Source organism: Dermacentor variabilis, chromosome 6 (assembly GCF_050947875.1).
Source record: "Dermacentor variabilis isolate Ectoservices chromosome 6, ASM5094787v1, whole genome shotgun sequence".
Lineage (NCBI taxonomy): Eukaryota > Metazoa > Arthropoda > Arachnida > Ixodida > Ixodidae > Dermacentor > Dermacentor variabilis.
In genome coordinates, this window is record NC_134573.1 from 54,443,266 (window position 1) to 54,467,814 (window position 24,549).

A 24,549-nucleotide genomic window follows, 5' to 3' on the forward strand; every position below is an offset into this window, starting at 1 on the left:
TCAGCTAGAGAAGCCGCTGTCGTTTTGGCTTCTTGCGTAAATCTTTGCGTCCACTTGAGTGCTTATGACGCGAAGGTGTAAAGAACTATCTGATATAGGCTCATAGCCACTCATATACAGGGGATCTTCTTATGCCCTCTCTCAAGATGCAAAAGGTCGCCGGTAAACACAAGACAAATCTTTTGTAACGGCAGCACACGAGTGAACAAGCTATAGAAATACAATGGCCGCAAGAAGAAGAAAACAATCACCTCCTTCATGAGTTGCATCCCCTGTAAAGAAGACAGAGCGAACAAGAATAATTACCATGACATATAAGTGTAGGTAATCATGACTTCTTACTGTGGGCGCTTTTAATCAAGTGCCACTATACAGAGACCCATCGGCGAGTTTTCATTTCACCACCCAAGAAGTATAATCGAAAACTGATATGCTTATGTGAACACACAAAAATGACACGCACTCACTGACACAACTAATACATCAGAATATGCAGACTAGTCAATGTACAATTATGTTTAGGGGAATGTGCTACTAATGTGTCTACTTACAACTACAACCATAAATGTGTGCACGATACTTAAACGCTGTACATGCGCAACCAATGGCAAAATGTACTCCAACAATATTGACCAACCAGACGAAAAATTCTGTGGTTCACCATTACTCTATTTTACGTCTGACGTTTATATAAAATTAATTACAAATGTATCGCTCTCTGTAAATTTTGACAATGCGTGCTTGGAAAGCAATTACTTCATACGTAATAAAAAACTAAAACGAAATGCCAATGAATACAGTCCGCCGCCCCCCAAGGCCCAGCGAACGTCACAGTAAAGATTTTCACCCTGCGAAGTCGTCGCAAACGTTACGAACGCTCGGCTGAACTCTTGGATAATCGACAGTTGAATAGTGTTCGCAACCAAACGTAAACGCATTACGTACGTAGACAAATAGCATTGTCATCACATCGCATACTCCGGACGCTATTGAGCTTCTGTGATTTACGTGCGCTACGAGGATAACGACCGTTACTTGGCTATTTTAACGTTCGTAATTGTTCACGCACGCTAAGAAATAGAGTTGTCCAACATGGCAACAGCCATGGCTCCTGCTTCAGTGCAATATGGCAAATAGACATGTTCAGGAATTCTGGACATTCGTTTACGGAACTTCACGGCAGTGCACAAGCGTAATTGAATGGGCAATTTTTTTTTAGATTAAATTTAAAAATATCAGTCGATGCTTAAAAAGTTTCAACTGACTACAACGAGAGGGTAGTCTATTCTAACAACATATGTATTTATGGCACGTGTAGTAGGAACATTGGTGGTGCGTTCAACAGTGTTTTGGCCAGGCATGGGCAGTGAAGTCAGAGGACAGGAGCAATTCGTTTTGCACCTTCCCGGCAGATGACACATTGACTCGAAGAAGCGCCAAATTTAAACAGCAACGCGATGAATTCCAGCTGGTGTTGGAACGGTAATAGTAGAGGGAGTGTTATGCAGTCTGTTTGCAGAGGCAGCCGGGACGGAGAGGGAGTGATTATGCATGCGCATGTCTTCAGCGTGCATGTGACGGTTGTATGCCCGTTAGGCGCGTGTATGTGAGCGCGTGCGAGTGCCTCCGTATTTGCGTTTGCATGCGTGCGAGTGCGTGTAAGCGTGTGTGAGCATTCGCGGCGTGTGTGCGTGCGTGCATTTGCGTGTGTGTGTGCGCGCGTGCCCGCGCGTGTCAGTGCATGTGTGCGCGCGCTTGCGTGCTTGCGGTGCATGCGTGGGAACGTCTGAAGCGAACCTGTGTTCGTGTTTTAGCATGCATGCGTGCGAACAAATGTGCGCGTGTCTGTGCGTGCATGTGTGTGTGTGTGTGTGTGTGTGTGTGTGTGTGCGTGTGCGTGTGCGTGTGTGTGTGTGTGTGTGTGTGTGTGTGTGTGTGTGTGTGTGTGTGTGTGTGTGTGTGTGTGTGTGTGTGTGTGTGTGTGTGTGTGTGTGTGTGTGTGTGTGTGTGTGTGTGTGTGCGTGCGTGTGTGGATTACGCCCACTCTCGGAGGCAATTTTATATATACACTTTATTTAAACCCATATTTTAAATCCATGAGAGACAACAAAGGCATTGTACATTACGCATTATCTCTTTCTGAAGGCGAAGACCATGAAAAAAAACGCCTTAGGCGCCGAGATCGCGGCCTCAGATTTCATTGCGATGGCGCAGTCACCATCGGCACTGCCTAGCAGTTCACCTTCGTTATCGTCCTTCACTCGGCGGCAGTGAATTATCTTTATGCAAGGAGGTAGGAAACAGCAAGGAGAGAGCACTACGTCACGCAGCCAAAATAGGCAAGCGGATCCTCCGTGGAGCTGATGCATAGGCTCAGTGGCTGCCCAACACGTAGCCTCTTCCGTCGAGATCACGGAGCAAGAATCAAGATTTGCTAAGACGTTTGGTTCCCAGTATAGCAAGTCAGTAGGTTTTATTCGGTGCACGCTTGTTCCGCTGCCCTGCCGTGGCTCTGCCTGCAGAGTGGGAGCATTAAAACCAAACGCGCACTTCGACCTGCGATCGCGTGTTGCACCCGCAAGATTGCCTTGAATCTCGTTGCGCAATGCTCCTCTATTTCCTTCCTCCATGTCTTGATGCCAGCGACGCGCTAAATCCGCATCATCATTGCGTCGTGCATCGCTTATACGCCGAAGCAAGCTTAGCGGCGGCACACGCTCGCTGCTATATTTCCATTAAAGCTTTGAACTGCTTGCCTTCGAAACAACAACGCGAATAAAGATCGAAAGCGGACTGGCCGCGAGGAACATGCTCACGGAGCGATACCATTGATGACATCATCACGAAAGGCTGGGCGCGGTCAGGATGGCCTTACAGACATTATTTTCGGCGTAAGTTTTGCTTTCGGTTAGTTTATTTCCAAAATATTTATTCGCGAGGCTGTTACAAAAGCATGTTTAATAAATGTATCTTGGCTCAGCTAGATAATCTCGAGAAGTGGCTCCAAATTACTCATTTGCTTTAGCCATCTCAGATCAATTATTGAAAGCTTTATTACTTTAGCTTAGTTTATTACGCAAACTGCTCAACTTACTTCCTATTTAGAGGTTACCAATTGAAACACCGTCCTAATAAAATGATGTCACCAAGATTTCTGTGGGTTTAATACATTTATCAGCTGCAGTTAAAAACAACCGGCTTGTGGATGATGCCATAGGTTTGTTATATGGCAAGTGTGAAAGCTTGGACATGTTATCTTAGCGGAAATGAAGTTCATGAGCTTAAACGCACGTGCCCAACCATACACTTCTGCCTATACACTTGATCCTCCTACATTATACAAGAAGCATCTCAGCGTAGCAGTGCAGCACACAAGGTGCGCAAGAAAATTGTATTTCTGAGCGTTGCTGGCATCAAGCTCGGGTTCCTAGCACCAGTCACGATTTCCTGGCGTCATATGGAATAAAGACAAAACTGCCTGGGGGAAAGCATTACACACATATTTCAGTACATTGTCGCACATGGAGCAGCGCGGATATGTGCGCTAGAACGAAAAGTACTGAAGCATTTTGATGAGAGCTTTGCGGCACATATTTTGACAGTCAAATGTTAAGACCTAAAAAAAGAAAATACAGGGATATTGGGGCGATGCTGACATACGTACAGCAGCGTTAATTATGGGCTGTGACGTGACACCCATGATGAAGGCAGCCCCAAAACCGCATGGCTACATTGGCACACAAAATATTAGTATATTATTTTACATTAATCCGAACAGTGTTCAACTCTTCCATTTTCGGTATGTCGGTGCCACAGTCGACTCTTGGGGCCCCTTCGACCGTGCTTCAGCTAATATTTATGGCGACTGCACGGCATTTTATTTTCAATCGTTTCCCAAGTGATTTTTCTTAAAATACTGTTACAAAGTTATTGTCTGGCGCTAAACGCGCATGCATGTAATGCCATTTCCAATTAGTGTCGCAGATTTTATTGCGGAAGAGTAGGAGTGTGCGAATAGAAATTTTTGAGACCGAATCGAATGTGCCAGAAGCGAACTGAATCGAATGCCTTTCGAGTAGTTTTCGAATAATGAATAGCCGTTTCAATTAATATAAAACGCGGTTCACATTCCAGTATTGCTAAAGTTAGCAAGTTTCGGAATCAGTACGTTATGATGCGTTGTTTATTAAAAGCAGATATAGAGCTTTATGAGCAACCCAGTAGTTTCTTCGCATGCACATGGCTCTTCACAGAGTGCGAGTGGTCTCTTTAGAGCCTGTAAAGTATGGTTACCTATGTAGCGTAGCCTCCACTGTACAAACTATCATGTTTTACGTCTATATTAAAGCTGCGGGAGTAAAACTTTGCCATACTTTTGCTCCAGTTTCATGTTTACTTACGCGCCGCTCACGTGTACATATATTTGAAAAGATTAAAAAAATATTGACATTTACGAATGGTTAAATAATTAATTCTGGGGTAACACTCACACAACAACGACGTCTGCCCGCAAAGTCGTCCGTCGTCGGCATCTGATCTACGGATCAAGGCAATGATTCATCAGACTTCAATGCTCGTACGTTGCACCGCAATCGCTGGCGCTCGCCCATAATCAAACGCAGCCGCTTTCCCACGCGCTTTCGCGTTGTATCTCATGCTGAGTGCGATAGTACGCCAGTGTTTGCTTCACGCACACAATCTGATTGGATAACGCTCTTTCGCTCTTCAATCGGTGACAATACCGTTACGAAGAGGAAGCCCGACGCACAAACTTATGTGTAACTATTTACGTAGGCAAAAGTTAGTGGTAATCGCGCAAACTGGTACAAATGTCACGTCTCCAGGAGACAGTCCACCACTTCTTCTTCGTCTCCCTCCTGCACACAGAGTCCTGTCCAAATGCACCTTAACATAACCCACGGGGGCTGGAGCGCCGTCCTGGCGCTTGCTAGAATGATAGCGAACTAGACGAGCCGTCTGGCTCTAAGCGGGATACGTGGACGAAGTCAATTCGTAGCTGTGATGATAATGGCGTTCCCTCAACAAGGCGATTTCGCATTTTGTCACTTAATCATCGTAATACCCGGTACGGTCCGGTACAGCGTGACAGCAACTTCTCGGACAGCCCGACGCACCGAATTGGCGTACACAGAAGAACGAAATTTCCGGCAGAGAAGTTTAGGTTCCGGTGGTGAGTGTCCTAGCGAGACTTTTGCGACGCCTCAGCCGCTTTAAGTCGATCGTAGGCAACCTGGCGAGCCAGACGAGCCCGACCAACGGCGTCATGAGCGTATTCCATGGTGTGTCCCAACGCCGAAGGTAGCAGGTGTCAAAAGGTAGAGTGGGTTGGCGACCAAACAAGAGGTAGAAAGGCGAAAAACCAGTGGTATCCTGACGTGACGAATTGTATGCAAATGTCGCTTAGGACGAAGTGCTCTCCCAGTCACGATGGTCTGCTGAAACACATACGGATAGACAACATCTCTGTAAGGGTGCGATTTAGTCGTTCAGTCGTTCGTTTGTAGGTGATAAGCGGTTGCGAGCTTTTGTTCAGTGGAGCAGCAACGAAGTTTGTCTTCGACAAATTGGGACAGGAAGTAGCAGCCACGATCTGTCAGCAGCTGCCTTGGTGCGCCATGGTGAAGAATCACGTCCTGAAGTAAAAAGTCTGCTACATCTGTAGCGTAGCTGGTGGGCAGGGCATTAGGATCTTACGGTACATGTTATGGTGTGTTTGTACCGGAGAGTATGCGCAGGCTGGTACAAAGGCCACAGCTCCAGTAGACAGTCTAGCGCTTCCTCTGTCTCCCTCATGCGCACACTGTCCCATCCATATGTACCGCAGCATTATTTTTGAAATTTCAAATATGTGCAGGCGCGTCTTTAGCAAAGCGATAGCTATGTAACTGCGGCTCGACGTTAAAGCAAGATCAACCGAAGAAATACAGACAAAAAGTACAATCGGGGCCTTAAATGTTAGCTGAAACATGGTGCGCGTGATAGAAGGACCCCGCAAGACTGCACAGTGGCACCGACGTAGCCTAACTTCGAAAGCTAAACACTTTGCGACAACTGGTATTTCTTAAGCCAGAGGGGGTCTGTTTCGCCTGCTGGGCTGAGGTAAGCGTCAGAAGGAGACAGGCGCCTGCAGCCAAGCAGCACTTCAGCAGCAGACTAAATGGACATGTTCACTAGGTGGACACTTACAGAGTAGCCCCCTGTATTTTGTGTCACTGTAGTCATGCAGTCTAGAGCACTTCCCTGTCGCCGCCTATACCCATCGATAGCCTACTGTCGATGGTTTCGACATCAAATTTCGCCGCGCTCGGAGCGCTTCTGGACACCTAGCACTATCCAGTGCCTAGAAGTGAACAATTTCTTTAGTTTCGCTTTTGTGATTCTATTTTTGACGGCGGGCAGGGGGGCTCTTTAAATCGCCTTTTAGCAACGCATGACGAGCGCTCGTAGCTTCCGATATGGCGTCGATGTTGCTATAAGCTGCCCTTCGCAAGCGGAAAATTTCCACTTATTGAGATGTGCCGAAGTCAGAATCTTGTGATAATGGTAGCAGCGCCGACCCAGAAGATGATTTCGATTCCTCTCGCTTTAGCGCGGATGGCAAAAGTGCAACGAATTTGCCCGGAACGTCGACAGGCATCCGCCGGTAAGTTCCGTTTTCTACTGCAAACCCTTTCGTCGCGGCCACGCTCAGCTCTAAAGATTGCCGGTGTGTTCTAAATGGTCGCAGTTCTTATCGGCTGGGTGTCAACATCGTTTGGGCAGGATCACTTGCCGGCGGCGGCACGAAGAGTAGAGTGTTTCGCGAGAAGACTGCGCGGAGTCCACCTCGGGATTGCGCTCCGCAGTGCCGCGCGGCGATAGTGCGGCGGTTTGTGCGGGGGCACGATAGCCACTAGGGCCAACATTTTCATTCGTGTATGAAAAAGTTTTAAATATAGAAAACTTATGTTTGCAGAAATGCTGCGTGTATAAAGGCGTTTATTGGTCACCGGCATTTGGGACCGACCGTTAGAGTAGAGCACGAGCGGTGCCTACCGCGAGCAGCGCTGGCGAGCTTGACACACTAGAAAGCAACGGAGAGGACAGCCAACTATGACGTTCCACGTCTCCTCTACAATTGCCCCAGGGAACGAAAAGGGAGCCATACGGCGACCTAACAGCTTGCCGCTATGAGTGGGTCATAGTAGGTCTTGAGGCAGTCCACGTTGACAATGTCTCGTCCACTACGGCGCATGTCCGGACACTGTTCCATGGGTTCGATCACGTAGTTAACGGGAGATCCGTGCTCGTATGACCCTGCATACTTGTTCAGTAGTATTGAAGAGAGCACAGAGGCCCTATAACGTAAAACTATTCCAAACTGTTTTTATTCCAATGTCCTCACGTCAAATTTGCGTAACCACAGACGCAAGCACCGGGCGGTCACCCGCAGGGTTGTCTGAAAAGACCAATCAAACGCACTCCTCCTTCATAAGAGGTCCCTCTTGTTTGCTTGAAAAACGGATAACATAGCCTATGCTGAGCGGCTTGTCTTATCTAATTGGCTGACAAGAGGCGAGGAACACGCTCAAGTGGAGAGGGATTTGATGGGGCCGAACCACTGCACCGAAAATTGATAACCGGCCGAAGAGGGTGAGGGTGGTGCCGTCGTCTTTAGACTGGTCCGCTTTCCCTTACTTAGCTTGCGGTGACTGGTCGAAAATCGTGGCGGCATGCGACGGAAACCTAAGAATGACGCTAAACGGATCCGCAGCTAAGAATAGTTGGCATAAAGAGATCGTAAACGTGTCGAAAGTGTTCGAAAGCGTTACGCCGCCACGCAAAAAGCTTTATTATACGCAAATAAACACATGCTCTCCGGCAGGTGCGAGTAGCCAGTGCCTGAGCGATCGGCGGCAGCCATCGTTTATTCCTTTCGGAACGGGGCAGCCTGCGGCTATTCAGAAGAAAACTCAGTTTTTTTCGGCATATTATTGCATCTTTAATGCATACACGTCACTTTGACGCGGTGAGGTTTTGCGGTTTTGTGATGTCGCGTGATAGGCAGGTGAAGTGGGTGCAGCCCGAAAGATTTTGACCTATAGCCGAGGGCTACGGAAAAAAGGCGTCGAATCAGGAATAACTATTTTGCTTTTGTTCGGTCAAATCATGAATAACAAGTGTGCACATGTCATATCAGGTGGGGAGCTATCGCGCTTTCGTGACGCCCAGTGACAGCCAGGCGAAGCGGGGGTGGTCCAAAAAAGTTTTTAATCAATCGCGCACGGCTGATTTCAGAATTGGAATAGAAAAGCTTGGAATAGTTTTACGTTATCGCGCCCCAGGTGCAGCGGGAGGAATGGAAAGCCACACAAGCGCTCCAGGAAGGACAGTGTGCTCAGAAGTGGTGTCACCGCGAGTGCCCTTCTGGCGCTCCAGGTCAGATCGCAGCACTCTTCAGCATGTCTTGCCGTGGCAGAAGTTGGCGCACATTCCGATGCATCCGGCCGCTATGGTAGAATTGTGTCGACGGTATGCGACGGCTGCCTACCGTACAGTAACAAAAAGTACAAAAAGCCGGTGGCGCTCTGAGTAGCGGTGTCGTACACATAGGTTACGAAGGACAGAATGACGTCCCAATTTGTGCGGTCGGAGTCGACGTAATTGCAAGCATGTTATCGAACGCATGAATGAAGCGCTCTGTAGGGCCACTGGTTTGAGGATGGTACGCTGTAGTTGGACGATGAACAACGTGACACTCTTTAAGAATGGCTTGACCTACTTCGGATAGGAAAACACGTCCGCGATCACTGAGCAGCTCTTCAGGTGGTGTACGATGGCAGTAAATCAGTCAGGCAGAAAGGAGACAACACCGTGCGCTGCAGCTGCCGGGAGGGCAACAGTTTTGGTGTATCGCGTGAGGTGGTCAACCGCCACAGTGATCCAGTGGTTTTCAGCCAATGTCGATTCCGACGCGCCCAAACGGCCGGGTAGGGCAAGGTAAAGGTTACAAAATGGCTGGCGAGAGGCGGAGTGGAGATTCCCGGCGCTGGCAATCGGAACGCTGCTGTACATCCCTCGCCAGTAGTACCGCTGTATAAGGCGCTGACGCGTTTTGAAAACTCCCGAGTGCGCACACTGTGGATCGGCGTGTAAATCTGCGGATATGTCGGAACGGAGACTGCGAGGTATTACTAATAGCCACTGGCGACCGTCGGGGTTATAATTGCGCCGATGAAGCAGGTTGTCGCGAACGGCGACATGGTGAGCATGACCACGCAACGCGCGAGTGGTTGTGTGTGCTGATGTGCTAGAAAGCAAGTATATAAGGCGGCAATCCAATGGTACTTGCGTTGCTCAGAAGAGATGGTGGTAATGTAGAGTGAAGAAACGGTAAATTAGGATAGTGAGCAGCAGTCATTTTCGCCAGGTAAGGGAGAACGCGAGAGAGCATTGGCATCAGAATTCTCGTGTTCGCTGCGGTACAGAACGCGGATGTCGTAGTCCTGCAGGTGAAGCGCCCATCGGGCAAGATGGCCTGATGGATCTTTCGAGGACGACAGCCAACATAGTGCATGGTGGTCCACGGCAAGCCAGTCCAACCGTACATACTACGGCCCCCCGGCGGCTATGTCGTCGACATTGTGCCCGACCGCCACTACCCAGCACTTCCACCACTTGTAATGGCGTTTATTTGTCGCCGGCCTTTGGGACCGGCCGTTAGAGCAGGCTACGGACTCGCGAGAACCCGCGAGAACAGCGCTGGAGAGCTTGACCCACTAGAAAGCGCTGGAAAGGATGGTCCACTATAGTGTTCTTTTTCGCTACATGTGTAGCATTTTTCTTCAAAATCTATATTTCGATTTTTTTTCTCTTGGGGCAAAGCAGCATCGATGCGTTTATAGAATAACGAAAACTAGAAAAATCCGTTTTCGTAGAATTGGTATTAAATGTTTGCTTGAAAATAATACGACTATAAAACAGATTCTTTCTTCTACAAATTCATACGATAAATTATAATACTAAGCATTTGCTACAGTAGTAAAAAAAATTGTTTGCTATACTGTCCAAAATCTTTCGATCTTCCCGCCGACAGGAAAATGCTTTGGGCCGCTTCCCCCATAGGTACTTTGTTGGAGCTCAAACTTCACGTGACTTTACGTGTGTCAGCCTTAATAGTCACAAAATGGCGGAATTTTCTTGTTTTGTTCATATCATTTCACAGTCAAAATATGTGCCGGAAATCACTTATCACACTACACTATTTTTCGTCCTAACGCACATGTCCGCGTTGCTCCATCTGTTAGAATGTACTGAAAAAGGCATCTAATGCTTTCTCCCAGGCAGCTTTTTCTTTATTGCAGATGATGCCAGGAAACCGAGCCTGTTGCCAGCAGTGCTCAGAAATCTAATCGGGAGCGCGCACAGTTTTCTCGCATACCTTGTGTGATGCACTGTTACGCTGAGGTACTTCTTGTATAATGTAGGAGAATCGATTGTAAAGGCAGAATTGTATGGTTACAAACGCATATGCGTTTAAGCTCATGAATTTGATTTCCGCCAAAATCACACGTCCGAGCTTTCACACTTGCTCTATAAGAGGCCTGCAGCACCTTCAACATGCTGGTTGTTTGTAACTGCACCAAGTAACTTTATTAAACCCCTCTAAATCTTGGTAAGATCATTGTGCGAGTATTCTAATCGATAATCTCTAGATACGGGGTAGGTTTAACAGCTTGCATTATAAAGAAAGCTACGGTAATTAACTTTTCAATAATTGATCTTAGGCGGCTAAAGCAAATTAGTAATTGAGAGCCGTTCGTCGAGTTTATCAAACTGAGCGAAGAAATTTTTATTAAACATGCTTCTGTAAGAGCCACGAGAACAAATATTTTGTAAATGAGCCCTAAGAACTCATAACTGACCCCCCTCCCTCCCCCATAAAGAAAGAACGTCTGTAAGGACCACCTGACCCCGCCCATCCTTTTGTGACGTTATCAATAATGGTATCGCTGCGCAAGCATGTTCCTTGCGGCCAGTTCGTTTTCGATATGTATTTACGGTGTTTGTTCGAAGGCAACCAGTTTGATATAGTAGCGGCGGGCGTGTGCCGCCGAAAGCTTGCTTGGTCGCTGAAGGGATTTGGGAAGTAATGATGGTGCGGATTTAGGGCGTCATTGCTCTTAAGACATTGCACTGTCACCGACGCCAGGTTGATAACGAAGGCGAACCGCATAGCAGCTCTTCGCGGGGCTGTGACGATGGCGACGAAGCCATAATGACGAAATTCAGCAAGGGAACATTGACGTAATAGGCGCTTTCGCAGCGAAGCTGTATGCCTCTGCTCCGCAATGCATTTTTCGTGTACCTGGACAAAAATGTGGAATGATCCCGGAGGTATCGAAATACCGTGCCATCCCGCGGCCGAGGTCAAGCAGGCTTAAGCACTCCACACAATTATAATAATAATAATAATAATAATAATAATAATAATAATAATAATAATAATAATAATAATAATCAATGAAATAAGTCAATCAAGATGCATTGTTTCAAGTCAACTGGTAAGCTGTAATTTTGGGGGAATAACACATGGACTCACGAGGATGAGGCGTTGCCGTATGCGCAAACGACAAAATTAATGTACATTTATACACTCTTGACTCGCAAGAGGACAATGCGACCAACTTAGGGATATCTGTGCCGTACAAACGAAAGACGAAATTGTAATATCCGCTGTGTATATATCTCAAGGCACACCCAAGTGTGATATCCACAAGTTCATGACAACACACTTTGCATGGGTTAGCCGTGATGACATTACACTTGTGATCATCTTTGGAGACCTCGATGTGGACATTTCAAAACCAGACAAGTAATGGTTCACTGAGTTTGTGCTAGAAGAGCTTGAAGTGCCGCACCAATCCAAGTCACTCAACAACGGTCGTGTGTAGATTTAATTTTAGCCAAGATTCTGTATAAGGATGCAAGCGAACCAGTCAGTGTATATCACAGTAATCACAAAGCTATCCTCACTATCATTACCAAATGATGAAAATAAGTACATGTGCCCTTGTATAACCCTGTGTTATGTGCTACAGCTTCGGTGGTCATCCACCTTCACAAAGTGGATTGGCTCCTATTTTTTTTTTTTTTTTACAGCGAAGCCGTATACGGCTAGGGTTCCGTGCATTGTTGTTCTCCGTGAAGAAAACTATTATCATCTATAGTTGATACCTCCGTAGGCACTCATACTCCCGTTCATACCGTGTATTTTGGCGTGCCCGTAAGGCAGAGGCTACAAGCACTCAGCGAGCAAAGTGAAGCGAACAGTGCTTAAAGGGACGCTAAAGTCAAATATGATTCCTTCTGCATCAGTAAATTACCTTTCTACAACACCAAAAACACCACTCTTACAACGATAAGGCGTTTGGTAAGCCATAAAAAGCGCACGAAGGAAATACGGGTGGCGACGCCTACTTAAATTGCCCGCACCTGGTGGCTGTGACGTCATGGATTTTTATGGCATCTTCTAGAGCCTACTAATTATATATAGCGGTACAGATTGACTACATTGTGTTCTAAAGAAACCAAATATTAGGCATGGCAAGTTTCGGGAACCTTTATTGAGCCAACGCGGCCCAAATGCGAAAACAGACTTTGGAATCCCTGACGTCACGCTGACGTACCAGCGCTGGGGTTTCGGTGCGAAATTCAAATACTGATATTGGACCTTCATTTTCTCATCTAATAACCAACTATTTCTTTTAACTGACTGTCTGCAGGGTTCTCAAACAATGCTTCATTAGTCTAAACAGATTTATTGTTTCGCTTTAGTGTTCCTTTGAATTCTTTCTAATCATGCATACAGCATACTGAATAGCATGTCAAAAACTGTCATTATCAATGGCTCATACCCCCGTAAGCAAGCAAAAAGTGCAATGACTCATACTCCCGTAAGGTTCACGGCTACTCACTTTGCGTGAATTAGATGCGCTGACACTACTCCTGTGGTCGTTGTCGGTGATTTCGATGTGGACGTGTCCGTACCAAAAAGGAAGCTTTTTACGCGTTCCGTGTTACCGACATATCTCTTGCGATGTCACACCAATCCGGCCCAAACGACCACCCTGCGGCTTACGTGCCTCGATTTCACATTATCAAAGAATGTGATTGCAGTTGCGAGTGAAACAATGACCACCCATCAAGACAATAAATGAGTTCCTACCTTTGTTCAAAATTATGTGTCCCCTCCTTTTCGCGTGCTAAGCAGCTTCGCTAGTCAACCACCTTCACATAGTGGAATGGCTCATGACTTTCTTTGTTTTGCGTCGGTTTCGCTTTCAGGAAGAGATAATGCTATAAAGGCAGAGTATTTGTTCTTGTTAATGTGATATAAATATGGGTTCAAATAAACCGTATATCTCATCTGTCTCCGAGAGCAGGTGCAAGCAAGGAAATGTTCGTTCGCTCACACCCATATATGCACACAAACACATCTACCCCACTCTCTCTCTTACACACACACACAGACGCAGAGATCATAGGCGCCGACTCCGAGCCACCTACAAAGATTTCCGGGGGGAGGGAGAGCAGTCCTGCCTCACTCCCCCCCCCCCGGCAAGGCCAGAATTCCTGGGTATGTGCGAACTATTTTCCAGGTTGTTTGAGGTCCTGCGAAGCGTTGCCAGCCGATAAAACTTCATCTTAAACTTTTTGTGCGCAAACAGGGATGAAGAATAGGAGCCACACAAGGACGAGCGAAACACAAGGAAGCGTTCGTCCTTGTGTTGCTCCTATTCTTCGTCCCTGTTTGTTTGCGCACAAAATGTTTTATGATGAATCTGTTCCAACTAGGCCGACTCGCAGTTATGCTCCGATAAAACTTCTTTGCGAAAGGCGAGAAACAGACACGGTCTAGCGAGCACACAAGTGATTTCACTTCTCCCTGGGCGTATTCTTCCTATGCGACAAGATGCTCGTGCCGATCGTCCCAGAGCTCTATATTTGGCAATGGCGCGAAAGAAGTGAGCAAGCGTCTGTGGTTTTATGGGCGTATAACCTCGAGCTGTTGTGCCGGATGAGCTTGATTCAACTCCATATCGGTGTACATATGATTGTCCTTAATACTTAATTAGCTCGAAACGACATGCCACAGGAAACTAGCTCCTCATTGCACGGCCTGCACTGCGAGGCAAACAATGCTTCGCATTAAATGAAGTCGTTATCGGGCGAACTTGCGCCCTGCTATAAAACGACTAACTGGATGGTGACCACTGTAACAAGCCCAGAAGCAATCGGGGATTCAGAACGGAAGTGGCTCATGGCCGGCCGCTATTCCTGAACGACGGATATTTCTCGCTCACCCACGTATGGTAGGTCGAATATTCGTAAAGAAGCTATAGAAACCTCGAGTTAATTGAAGGCGAACTCGGGACGATAACAATGCAGTCTCGAGAACGCACCGGCAGCACCGATATGCGCAGGAACTGCGAGAAATCCCTCGCGCTTCGAAGCAAAACGTTAAGGCGTTGCGACAGCAGTGCTAACAAAGTAGAGCAAGGATATCGAGGAGCAAATATGCCGCGTAATTCTGCGCCAAGTTAAGCAGACCTTGCGGCATTTTTCAATATTCTTTGTGTCACTATAAAAGTGTGTTGTTACCGTGACCTTTCACTTCAATAGTGTATTTCTTGTTGTGCTCGCATGACGTGGGTTTTAAAGAACGTGGTGCATACGCTATTTACCGGATGATGCGAACACTGGTATGGAAGGATCAACTTGTACGTGAGGGCAGAGCTGGCCAATTATGAAAACGAACGTCGTGCTAACGAAGCCCATTGCTCAACGATCTCTTGAAAATAAATCGCGCAGTTCTTTGCTTCTAGTCCCGTTTAGGAAAGCGTGCGGTGTGGTTTGAACGAATGAGCAAAAAAGCACTGCGTCATTTTTTTTTTTTTTTTGCATATCAAATGTATTGTGGCATCCGGTGTTTTTAATACATGTTCACGCTTTGCATGAAAGCTTTTTTAGGATATAATCAGTGTCCACGTTAGCCAATTACTTTCCGGGAACCGCCCGAATGGAACTTCGGATTCCTTGTAGTCAAAATGGTAACTTTCTTAGCAGTTTAAAATACTCTTGCCTGTGTGGATTTAATTGTAGAGAAGAGCTACACGTAAAAGGTTTAATCGACATGCCTGTGTATAGATGAGATTCGGCGCAACATTAATAACAATTCCATGATTGATTTGTACACGGTCTCTTTGTAATTCGTGAGTGATCATAGTTTGAATAAATACGCAATCACGCTCGTGTACTATTCTTAGCCTCTTATGACCACCTCGTTAGAATGAACGCTTACAGACAGCAACTATAAAGACTACTATCAAAAGTAACGCGTCACAATCAATACACTACATGCCAAATTCACTCTAGTTCATTGCATTTTGTAATATCACTTTCCACTTTAACCACGCAACTGAGCAAATACATCTATCTTCTATATCGCACACCACACCTGAACTACGTAGCCGGAAACAAAGTTAAAACGCTTACCGGATGTCCTTTGGCTCTGTGTCTCCTCAGGCCCTGCGAAGAGCATTTTGGCATTTTTGCGAACGTGTTATGTTTTCTTGGGCAAACGTTTTGTAAAAACCACTCTACGCATGTTTCAAATCGTTTTGCATGAAAAGAAGCTGCAGTTCCTTTTCGCGTAGTCGCGGGTTCTTTCAGCAATGACGAGCAGGCTACCGCACGCCCACTGACGCCAGCGCACTCTGGCGGCCACAGTGAGGCACCGCCAAAGCCACCATGTCGTATTTACGCAAGCGAAAAAGCTTACAGGTTTTACAGTTAGCGACTAACGGACAAGAAAACCACAATTATACAAAAGGGACTCGTCGACTTACAGTTCTTCTAAGGCCACTTTTGTGCTGTAAAGAAAACAAACGTGAATAGTTAGAAAGTAGGGGTGGGCTCGGCCACTGGAAATTTCGAATAATAAGGGAATATTCTCCGATATCAGGTTCGCGTTCGACTCGAGAATTCCCATTTAGATATTGGCTTCTTTCGTAGATAACTAATCACAACACTTAATCGGAGTCTCGATGTACAGACAGAGAATGACGTAAGTGAGGGTTGAGGTTGCTGCGGACCAGCATCCGGGCAGACGACTTCTCAATAATTTCCAGTCATTCAATAAAAATGGGTCGCCTTTAGGCAGCCTACATAAGCAAGTCTCCTTTTATTAAGTATTTAGTCCTAATAATTCCCCACTTAAATCAATACGCGCTCCTGCAGAATCACACTTCTCTCCTTTGAATAACACAATACTCTACACGTCCATCGGCTGACAACCCTGTTTGCTCGATTATTTAGAGCCATTTTAAAAATGCTAAATATAACTGAAAATACTCGCTGTTATTTTACAGACACCTGTGTTTTCCGCACGTGCAATTGCAAACGATATTACACGCGTCAGCCAAAAAATTTATATAAGCCTCCCTTTTATTAAACGGATTGCGCGCAAAGTAAAAAGAATAAAATCTGGCGTTTTACGTGCTGAAACCACGATCTGATTATGAGGAACGCCGAAATGGGAGACTCCGGAAATTTGGACCCACTGGGATTTCTTAACGGGTACTAAATCAAAGTGCACGGGTGTCTTTCGCGTTTCGTCCCCACCGAAGTGCACCCACCGTGGCCAGGATTCGATCCCGCGACCTCGTGCTTAGCAGCCCAATACCATAGCCACTAAGCAGCCACGGTGGGCTCCTGCAACCTTCATATTTCACTTTGTACGGAAGTGAGAAAAAGTTTGACATTTTATTCAAAATCTGGAGGTCTTTTCTCCCGAACATTCGTATTCGGTTTGGTTCGGATATTTCGCTAATCGATCATCCTTAATGAAAATCCATCCTTCATCTTTCACGGATGTTAAGCGGTCTGAACATTCCGTGCTCTCTGTATAGGTTCACTGTTTGTACTAGCACTCACTTTACAAGAGCTTCGCAAAGCCTCCTGCGGCAGTAGTTGTTTTTCTTGCAATCATTGTCTGGTGTGTAAAGGACGTGCAAGTGCAGACGGTGGCCGTTCCGAGCCTCTGTGGCAGCGCGCGAGCAGAGTCGATGTGGCGGAGCGCTGAGCGGATGAGCACGCGCACACGTGCAGACACGCGCTGCTACCCGAAGGTTCCCATGCTGAAAGCAGCCGAGAACGGCCGCCGTACAATAGCCGGGATCTCGCAGTTTCGTATAGTTCCTTTCGTGGCACCAATTAACCGTGACTGCTAAAATATCGGTTTCGAGGTATATGTTCCGTCTTCGGAATCGTCAAAAGTAGATCATCGTAATAATGTCACATGTTTTCTCTTTGTTTGCTTTTTTTTACTGAGTTTCGTTGCGTCCAGAAATGTGGTATCCACGCCAACTTGTCACTTCACGAACTTAACTTGTGCAAATTATCCCCGTCAAAAATAGCGAAAGAGGAGGACCCCATATACGGGTTCACAAAGAGACACCGCGAGAGAAACTTCTTAGCGTCTATGTGTTCCGTCGGTGCTCTTTACATGTTCAATTCCCTAGCACAGGTTCATTTTGTACGCATATTCAGGCGTACTCAGCCCGTTTCAATCGACATTGTATTTGGTGTTTATCTTTATTTTTAATATTTTTGAATCCCTATTCCGGCGTGTCCGATTGCACACGCGTAATAGATGCTGCGAGAATGGAAAGATCAAAAAGAGAAAGGCAAAATGCTAGACTGCGTTAGATGTAGTAAAACCTGACTGGATCAAGGAGGCTGGATGAATATTTGTCACCGCCACGTTTCAAAGGGGATGCCAATAAATTATATCAATTATCAGCGTAACACTACGACTCAAGGCAAACGCAGGGACCATAAATAATAGATGTTAAAGCTAAAAATTTATTTCAGGATCAATGATTTGTTGACATGAACCTTGGAAGCTAAAGATTGAAAATACTGTTTCAAAGGCGACATTCATTCATTCATTCATTCATTCATTCATTCATTCATTCATTCATTCATTCATTCATTCATTCATTCATTCATTCATCATGGGGAGCACGAATGCAAGCACTTGTGCGAAGGCTGCCTAATATCACAGGGGAAGTGAAAAAAATATGGTCGAGCGAAAGTATTGCTGCAATCATACCAGCCCTACAGACCGGTATAATGTAAGGATTCTGCGTCGTGAGTGTTACTTTGCAAATGTAATCACGATTGGATGGCATGCACACTCAAGAGGAACCTTAACCTCGAACCACACTTCAACCCTTTCAGATGCCACTTCATCCCGTTGATTGAAAATTTGGTTTTACTACATTTCTTGCATCTTCAGAATCATAGAAAATGTACAGCTGCATAAAATATTAAGAATTTGTGATTGTTTAGTGAGTTTTATCAAGTTTACAGAATGTGGACTCCATGCGGAAATTCACTCAAGGAACATCAAATATGGGAGCATAAACTACTTCGTGTTTTGAAAAGCTTGAAAAGCACTTATCCAATCACTTCAAAATTGTGCCTGGGGCATGACATTGTGAAAAACAATGAAAGAAGTCACACTGCTGCATATAACACACCGACATGGAGTAAAAAGACCCAGCCGTCTACCTTGCCACCAATTTTGCAAAAACATTATGCACAATATTCAAAATTGTAGCACATTTACAATTTTGCGCGTTTCAACATGTATGCAACACATTTTAAATATCGTTACTTTCATCAGTGCTTTTGCTGTTGATGCACTATCTTGCTGTAGACAATTGTGTACACAGTGTCTGAAAGGGTTAAGTGTTTGAGGACCTTAATCGAGAAAGCGTGAAAGTAGTATTACATATTATTATACAGAAGGTAAAATTTTATTAGCATGGCAAGGGAAGAATAGTTCATGGCTGGCAGTCAATCTCTAGAACTCTGTGCAGGAGTACGTTTATTTAGCTCAATTACACATAGCGAACCTCGATCATTAGAAGGAAATTTACAGAAGAATAAAAATGGGTGGTAGTGAATACGGCAGGCATTACCAAATTCTGACTGAGAGCTTACCATGGTCGTTAAAAAGAAAATTTACCATCTTTGCATCCTACTGGTACTAACACATAGGGCAGAAACTTCGTAGTTGACAAAGAAGCTCGATAACAAGGTAACGACCGCGAAGAGAGCGATGGAACAAAAATGTTAGGCGTAACGTTAAGAAACATGAAGAGAGTGGTGTGGATCGGAAAGCAAACAAAGATAGCCGATATTCTAGCACACATTAAGAGAACAAGACTCAGCTGGGCGGGTCCTGTAATGCGGAAGGAAGATAATCGGTGGACCATTAGGAATAGAAAACTAAACGAATTAGTAAGCATTCATGATGTATTTTCGTCAATTTCTGAGCGCTGCACAAAAGTTCATTATCAAGGACCATTAGAGTTACAGAATTCGCGCTAAGGGAAGCGAAGCACAGTCAATAATGGCAGAAAATTAGGTGAGATAATAAAATTTCGAAATTTTCAAGGGCAAGTAGTCAGCTAGCGCAAGAAGGGGCATTTGAAGATGGCTAGAAGAGGCCTTGGTCCTGCAGTGGGCATAAAATAGTATGATGATGAGGCTGATCATGGCAACATTCAGAAATATCGGGATTGATGTATGCGCTTCAAACACTGCAATGAAATCAGTTATGGTGTAAAAAATATTTACCTGATTTAAATAAACCTTGTAAGGCAAGCAAGCTACAAAACTGAACCAGAAGGGACAAGAAGCCGAAAATCAATCTGCGACCCGTAATTCCCATGTCAAAGAAACCTAAGTATGAAATCCAATGCGTGATGAAAGAAGCCTCGTCGAGCCTCTTTCCAAGATAGAATGTGCAAGCGCGACTGAACGAGGATGTATAAAGAAAGATGCACAGAGACATCGCTGCTTTCAACTATAGATCTTATATTTGCACGCATCGATAAATGTATACCGAACGAGCGGAAGCGAACCAGACAAAAAAGAACATTCAGTGGTACATGTCGATGAACCATACACGTGTCAAAGGCGTGATCAAAATATACACTGGAATAGTTACAACGATAAACCGAGGAATCGTATCTTTTGCAGAAAGTGACACTGATGGCTTGGTGACGCACCTTTCCTATAATTTTGCAATATTATAGGCCTCCACAATCCACCTTGTCATCCTGCTATGAGCCCCATACAAAATAGAAGTACTTTCAAACATGCGTTTAATCATGATAATAATACCTTTATTTCCAACAATGAAATCAGCACATTCACACAGGCCTGCCAAAGCCTTTGAAGGCTTGAACGGCAGAGCCTGGCAGGCAGCAAAACCATACAGGGTACATAATAGATTATAAGCAACGAACTCGAGTACAGCATAGCAGAAAAAAAACTTATTAAATTTTATACAGTGTCTAATAGAAGAATTTTCATCGAGAATAATGAAACAAACGCAGCAATGCGTATGAACGAAATGGCCATGAGATAAAATAATCATGCACCAATCTAACCGTCATGGTGCAAAGGAATTGCACAATCACATGCATGAACACAAGAAATAACGGTAAACAAAAGGAACAAATATGCCTTTACACACAGATATGCCTTAGCAGTCTCTTTGACTTGTATTTTGTTTTTGCATAAAGGATGCTGGGGGGGGGGGGTAATTTATTGAAGTAGGTTGGAACATAATGTGCGCGAGCTCTAGTACCGTACCTTGTGGAACAACGGGGCCTCCAAAAGGGGTCCTTGGGCCTTAAGCAACGGGAAGAGGCGTACGGAACTAGGAATTCACTGGACCAGAGGTCTTTTGCAAAACCACTTGCATTAAAGGATCGTCGAAATTCGGCGTCGAAAATATTTTGAAGCGGTCTGCGTCAGCATTCAGGCTGAGATCCAGCGAACAGTACAGTGCCCGTAAATTGTTATTTCATACCGCAGCAGACTGTACCCTAAAGCGTGTGTTATTGCTTTCCTTACCGATAAGGGCATGTAAAATCTTATATTGTACAGTAGACATGATACTGCGCGAAGTTTTTGGCAAACGTAAGCAAGGTGGCTGTTCCAAAAAAGGTCACTGTCAATATATAGACCAAGATACTTTACAACAGATGAGTACTGTAATGGTCTACAAGAACAAGATGAACAATCTGAACAATGCGAAACAAGAGGATAATCAAGGGCTACCTTCCTCAAAGGATTATGGAAGCAGATTAATTGAATCTACATTTATCTGCGTACATTTATATTAATTAGGTTATTTCGAAACCAGTCAATAGCTTTTGTGGCAGCAGACTGTAAAGAAGCAATCGCATCTTAATAGCTGTGCGCAGAAGTTATGATCATCGTGTCATCGGCGTATTGATAGAGAGAAACGGGTATCATGCTATAGAGGTAATTTACAAAAATATTAAATAATAACGGGCTGAGTATAGATCCCTGCGGAACTCCAGTATGAATAATGGAGAATACGCTATGAACTTGCCCAACTGAAACGACCGGACGCCTATCCTGAAGGAAATTTGATAACAACGACCAGAAAGCACCCCGAAATCCTAACAAGTAAAGCTTCTTTAACAACAGACCATGATGAACACTGTCAAAAGCCTTGCTACAATCAAAAGAAGAGCACAAGCTACTTTATTATTATCTATACAAATATTCAACTGATCGGAGGAATCTTCCAGTAGGGTGTGAGTGCTTTTGCCGGGCCGGAAGCCATACTGACTAGGCGACAAAATGCTGTTGGCGTCCAGAAGGCTTTCCATCGTTAACAATAAGTGTTTTTCTATTATTTGAGCAATAGAAGGTAGAACTGAAATTGGGCGATAATTTTCAATTTTATTACGCGCACCGCTTTTGTAAAGAGGTATAACTATTGCTGTTTTCAGTGTTACAGGAATTTCACCACTTGAAATTATGCGATAGAGTAGTGCTAGCAAAACCTCTTGGATATATTCATATGTTCTGCGCAAATCATTAATGAAAATACCGTCGATTCTAGGAGATTTATTACATTTTAAACTGAAAAAAATCGATCTTAGCTCTTCCTGAGAAATTGAAGGCAGATACGCCGATTCACCAATGTTTTGCAGGGACAATCTCGGCAATGAATGCCTAAATGGCCCGAGGTTACTCTAGTGACGTTATATTGATGCTCTTTTAGTCTTTCATTTATATATCTGCCAGTTTCACCAACATCCGCACTAAAGCGGAATGGATTAGACAACGTTAGGAGTGCAGGTCACAAACTGTTTGCGAAGTTGAGTAGAGCATGTGTTTCTTTTGTTATTCTCTGAGTTAGCCTGTTTGCATAACTTCTGCAGACGCTCAGGGGCAGAGGAAACCATTCGACCCTGAAATTTGGCGCTATTCTTCTGAATGAATGAATGTGTGGTGTTTATTGGCGCAAGGGCCAGGTATGGCCAAAGAGCGCCAAGCCAGTGTTGAGTTTGCAGTAGAGTTATGACTTCTATGAAGTTGATGTGACATGGCTGTAAAGAGGCCTTAAAATGTGTTCGCTCTAATGTGCATAAAGTCTATGTGTAATAAGATTATGGCAATGACAAAAGACGTGTACTATGAGGATTAAGGTGCATTGCGAAATAATGATACCGTATAAAAATGTATAAGAATCTAAAATTCGCTAGAGCACCACGGCCTCGTTTGAGCCCTTGAGACACAAGGGCCTAGAGGCACGTGCTATACAAAACGACTATCACAGCGGCATTCTCTGGAAAGAGGACGCGCTACGAATTTAATGGGTTTATAACACGTAGGACAACATCATTTAAGGAACCGAGGACTGTTTTGTGTTAAATAGCGGTTCTTTAACAAGAAACATAGCTGGGTGGAGAGGAACGCAATAATAATACGCAAGCGGAAAATGTTTCTTTCCTTCAGATTCGGCTTTGCTACACTCCAAGAGGACGTGGAGGACGGTCAGCCTCTTACCACATCGACCACAGGTTGGCGGTTCATTTCCAGTAAGCAGAAAATTGCGGGTACCAATGTGTGCCCTATTCTCAGGCGACAGAATAGGACATCTGTTCGCCGAGATATTGTTGGGGAGGGCCAAAAAACCTAACTGGCTTTATAACGGGCATTTTATTATTTGTTTCTGCTTTCTACATGCGTTGCCAGTGTGGTCGCAGTTTCTTAAGAAAGGCTTCAGGTCTGTGACAGGGACAGCAGTCGCAGGAAAAGTGGTTAGTGATGTGAGTGATGTGGCCATTTTGTCAGCTAGTACGTTACCCTCGATGCTTCTATGGCCAGTATACCCAGCATATTACTACTTGTCTATGTGATAGATAAATATTGCATAAGAGCGAGTGAAGTTCAGTGAAAACAAGATTTGTATGCTTTTGTAAAGAAATCAGCGCTTTTACAAGACTTAACGAGTCAGTAAATACTATTGCACTGTCGAGCTTAACTTTATTTATGTGTTTTACTGCAGAAAGTACTGCATAGGCTTCTGCAGTGAAGATACTTGTTCGCGGGTTCAATACGTCAGATTTAGAAAAAGTGGGACCAACAGCAGCATAAGATACACCAGCATGTGATCTTGACGCATCTGTGTAGAATTCCGAGCACGAGTACTTCCATTGCAGTTCACGGAAATGCATAGCGATTTCGAGATGAGGCGCGTGCTTTGTGACCTCTACAAAGGACACGTCACAGTCTATCACCTGCCACTCCTGGGCGGTAATGGCTTAGCTGGAGGCATTAGGCGATGTTGGAGAACTGGGACATCCATTTCTTCGCTTCTGTGATTATGTGAAATACAATGGTTGTATAGCACCACAGCAACTTTCTTTGCTCTAGCAGTGCTACTGCCTCCCTTCGATGCGTTTTTATGCTTCCTGGTCAAACCCTCCGCGACCGAGGTGAGCATACGCATCGGGTAGCCAGAATGTGCCAGGCGCTTGGCCTAATCTCTGAAACTGGTTTTTACTTTGGGGTCAGTGACTTCATGAGGTAATTTTCAGATTTGTTGACGATTTTTAATTGTTATGAATAACGAATCAGGTCATTTTTACTCGGTGGTTTCAAAAACCCTAACCTCGTTCACTGTTGTCTTTTTTGTCGTTGACGCATGAAGTCCACGTAGACAATTTCATCACTATTTTTTTTCAATTTGGCTTTGCACTTTTCACCACAAAAGGTCTGCTGCAGCTATCAGCCGGGTGGCAATCAGAAAGTCCTACCATCTCGTTCCGCTCATTGAAAACTCGTAAAACGCGCAATGGTAGCATCTTTTTTCAATAATTCTCTCATGAAGTCATATGACCTTGCAGATCCTGGTTACCCGATGCATATGCCCACTTCGGTTGCAGAGGGCTTGAGCAGGAACTACAGAAACGCATCTAAAGGAAGCAGTAGAACTGCTAGAGCAAAGAAAGTTGCTGTGACACAATACATTCATCGTATTTCCCATAATCTCAAATGAATAGCGGCAAAGTCGGGGGTGGACGTGGTTTTCTCTGCCCCTGAGCGTCTACAGAAGCTATGCAAGCAGGTTAATTCAGA

The 24,549-nt window shown here is 44.9% G+C and overlaps 1 protein-coding gene across 1 annotated transcript in view; it reads right to left on the reverse strand.

Moving 5' to 3' along the window:
- The window catches only part of LOC142586138 (uncharacterized), a 93,790-nt gene that overhangs the window by 62,972 nt on the left and 6,269 nt on the right, over positions 1 to 24,549 (reverse strand). The window contains exon 5 of the mRNA XM_075697391.1: positions 15,912 to 15,935. Within this exon, the coding sequence (XP_075553506.1) occupies positions 15,912 to 15,935 (24 nt within the window). The remainder of the gene's footprint in view (positions 1 to 15,911; positions 15,936 to 24,549) is intronic.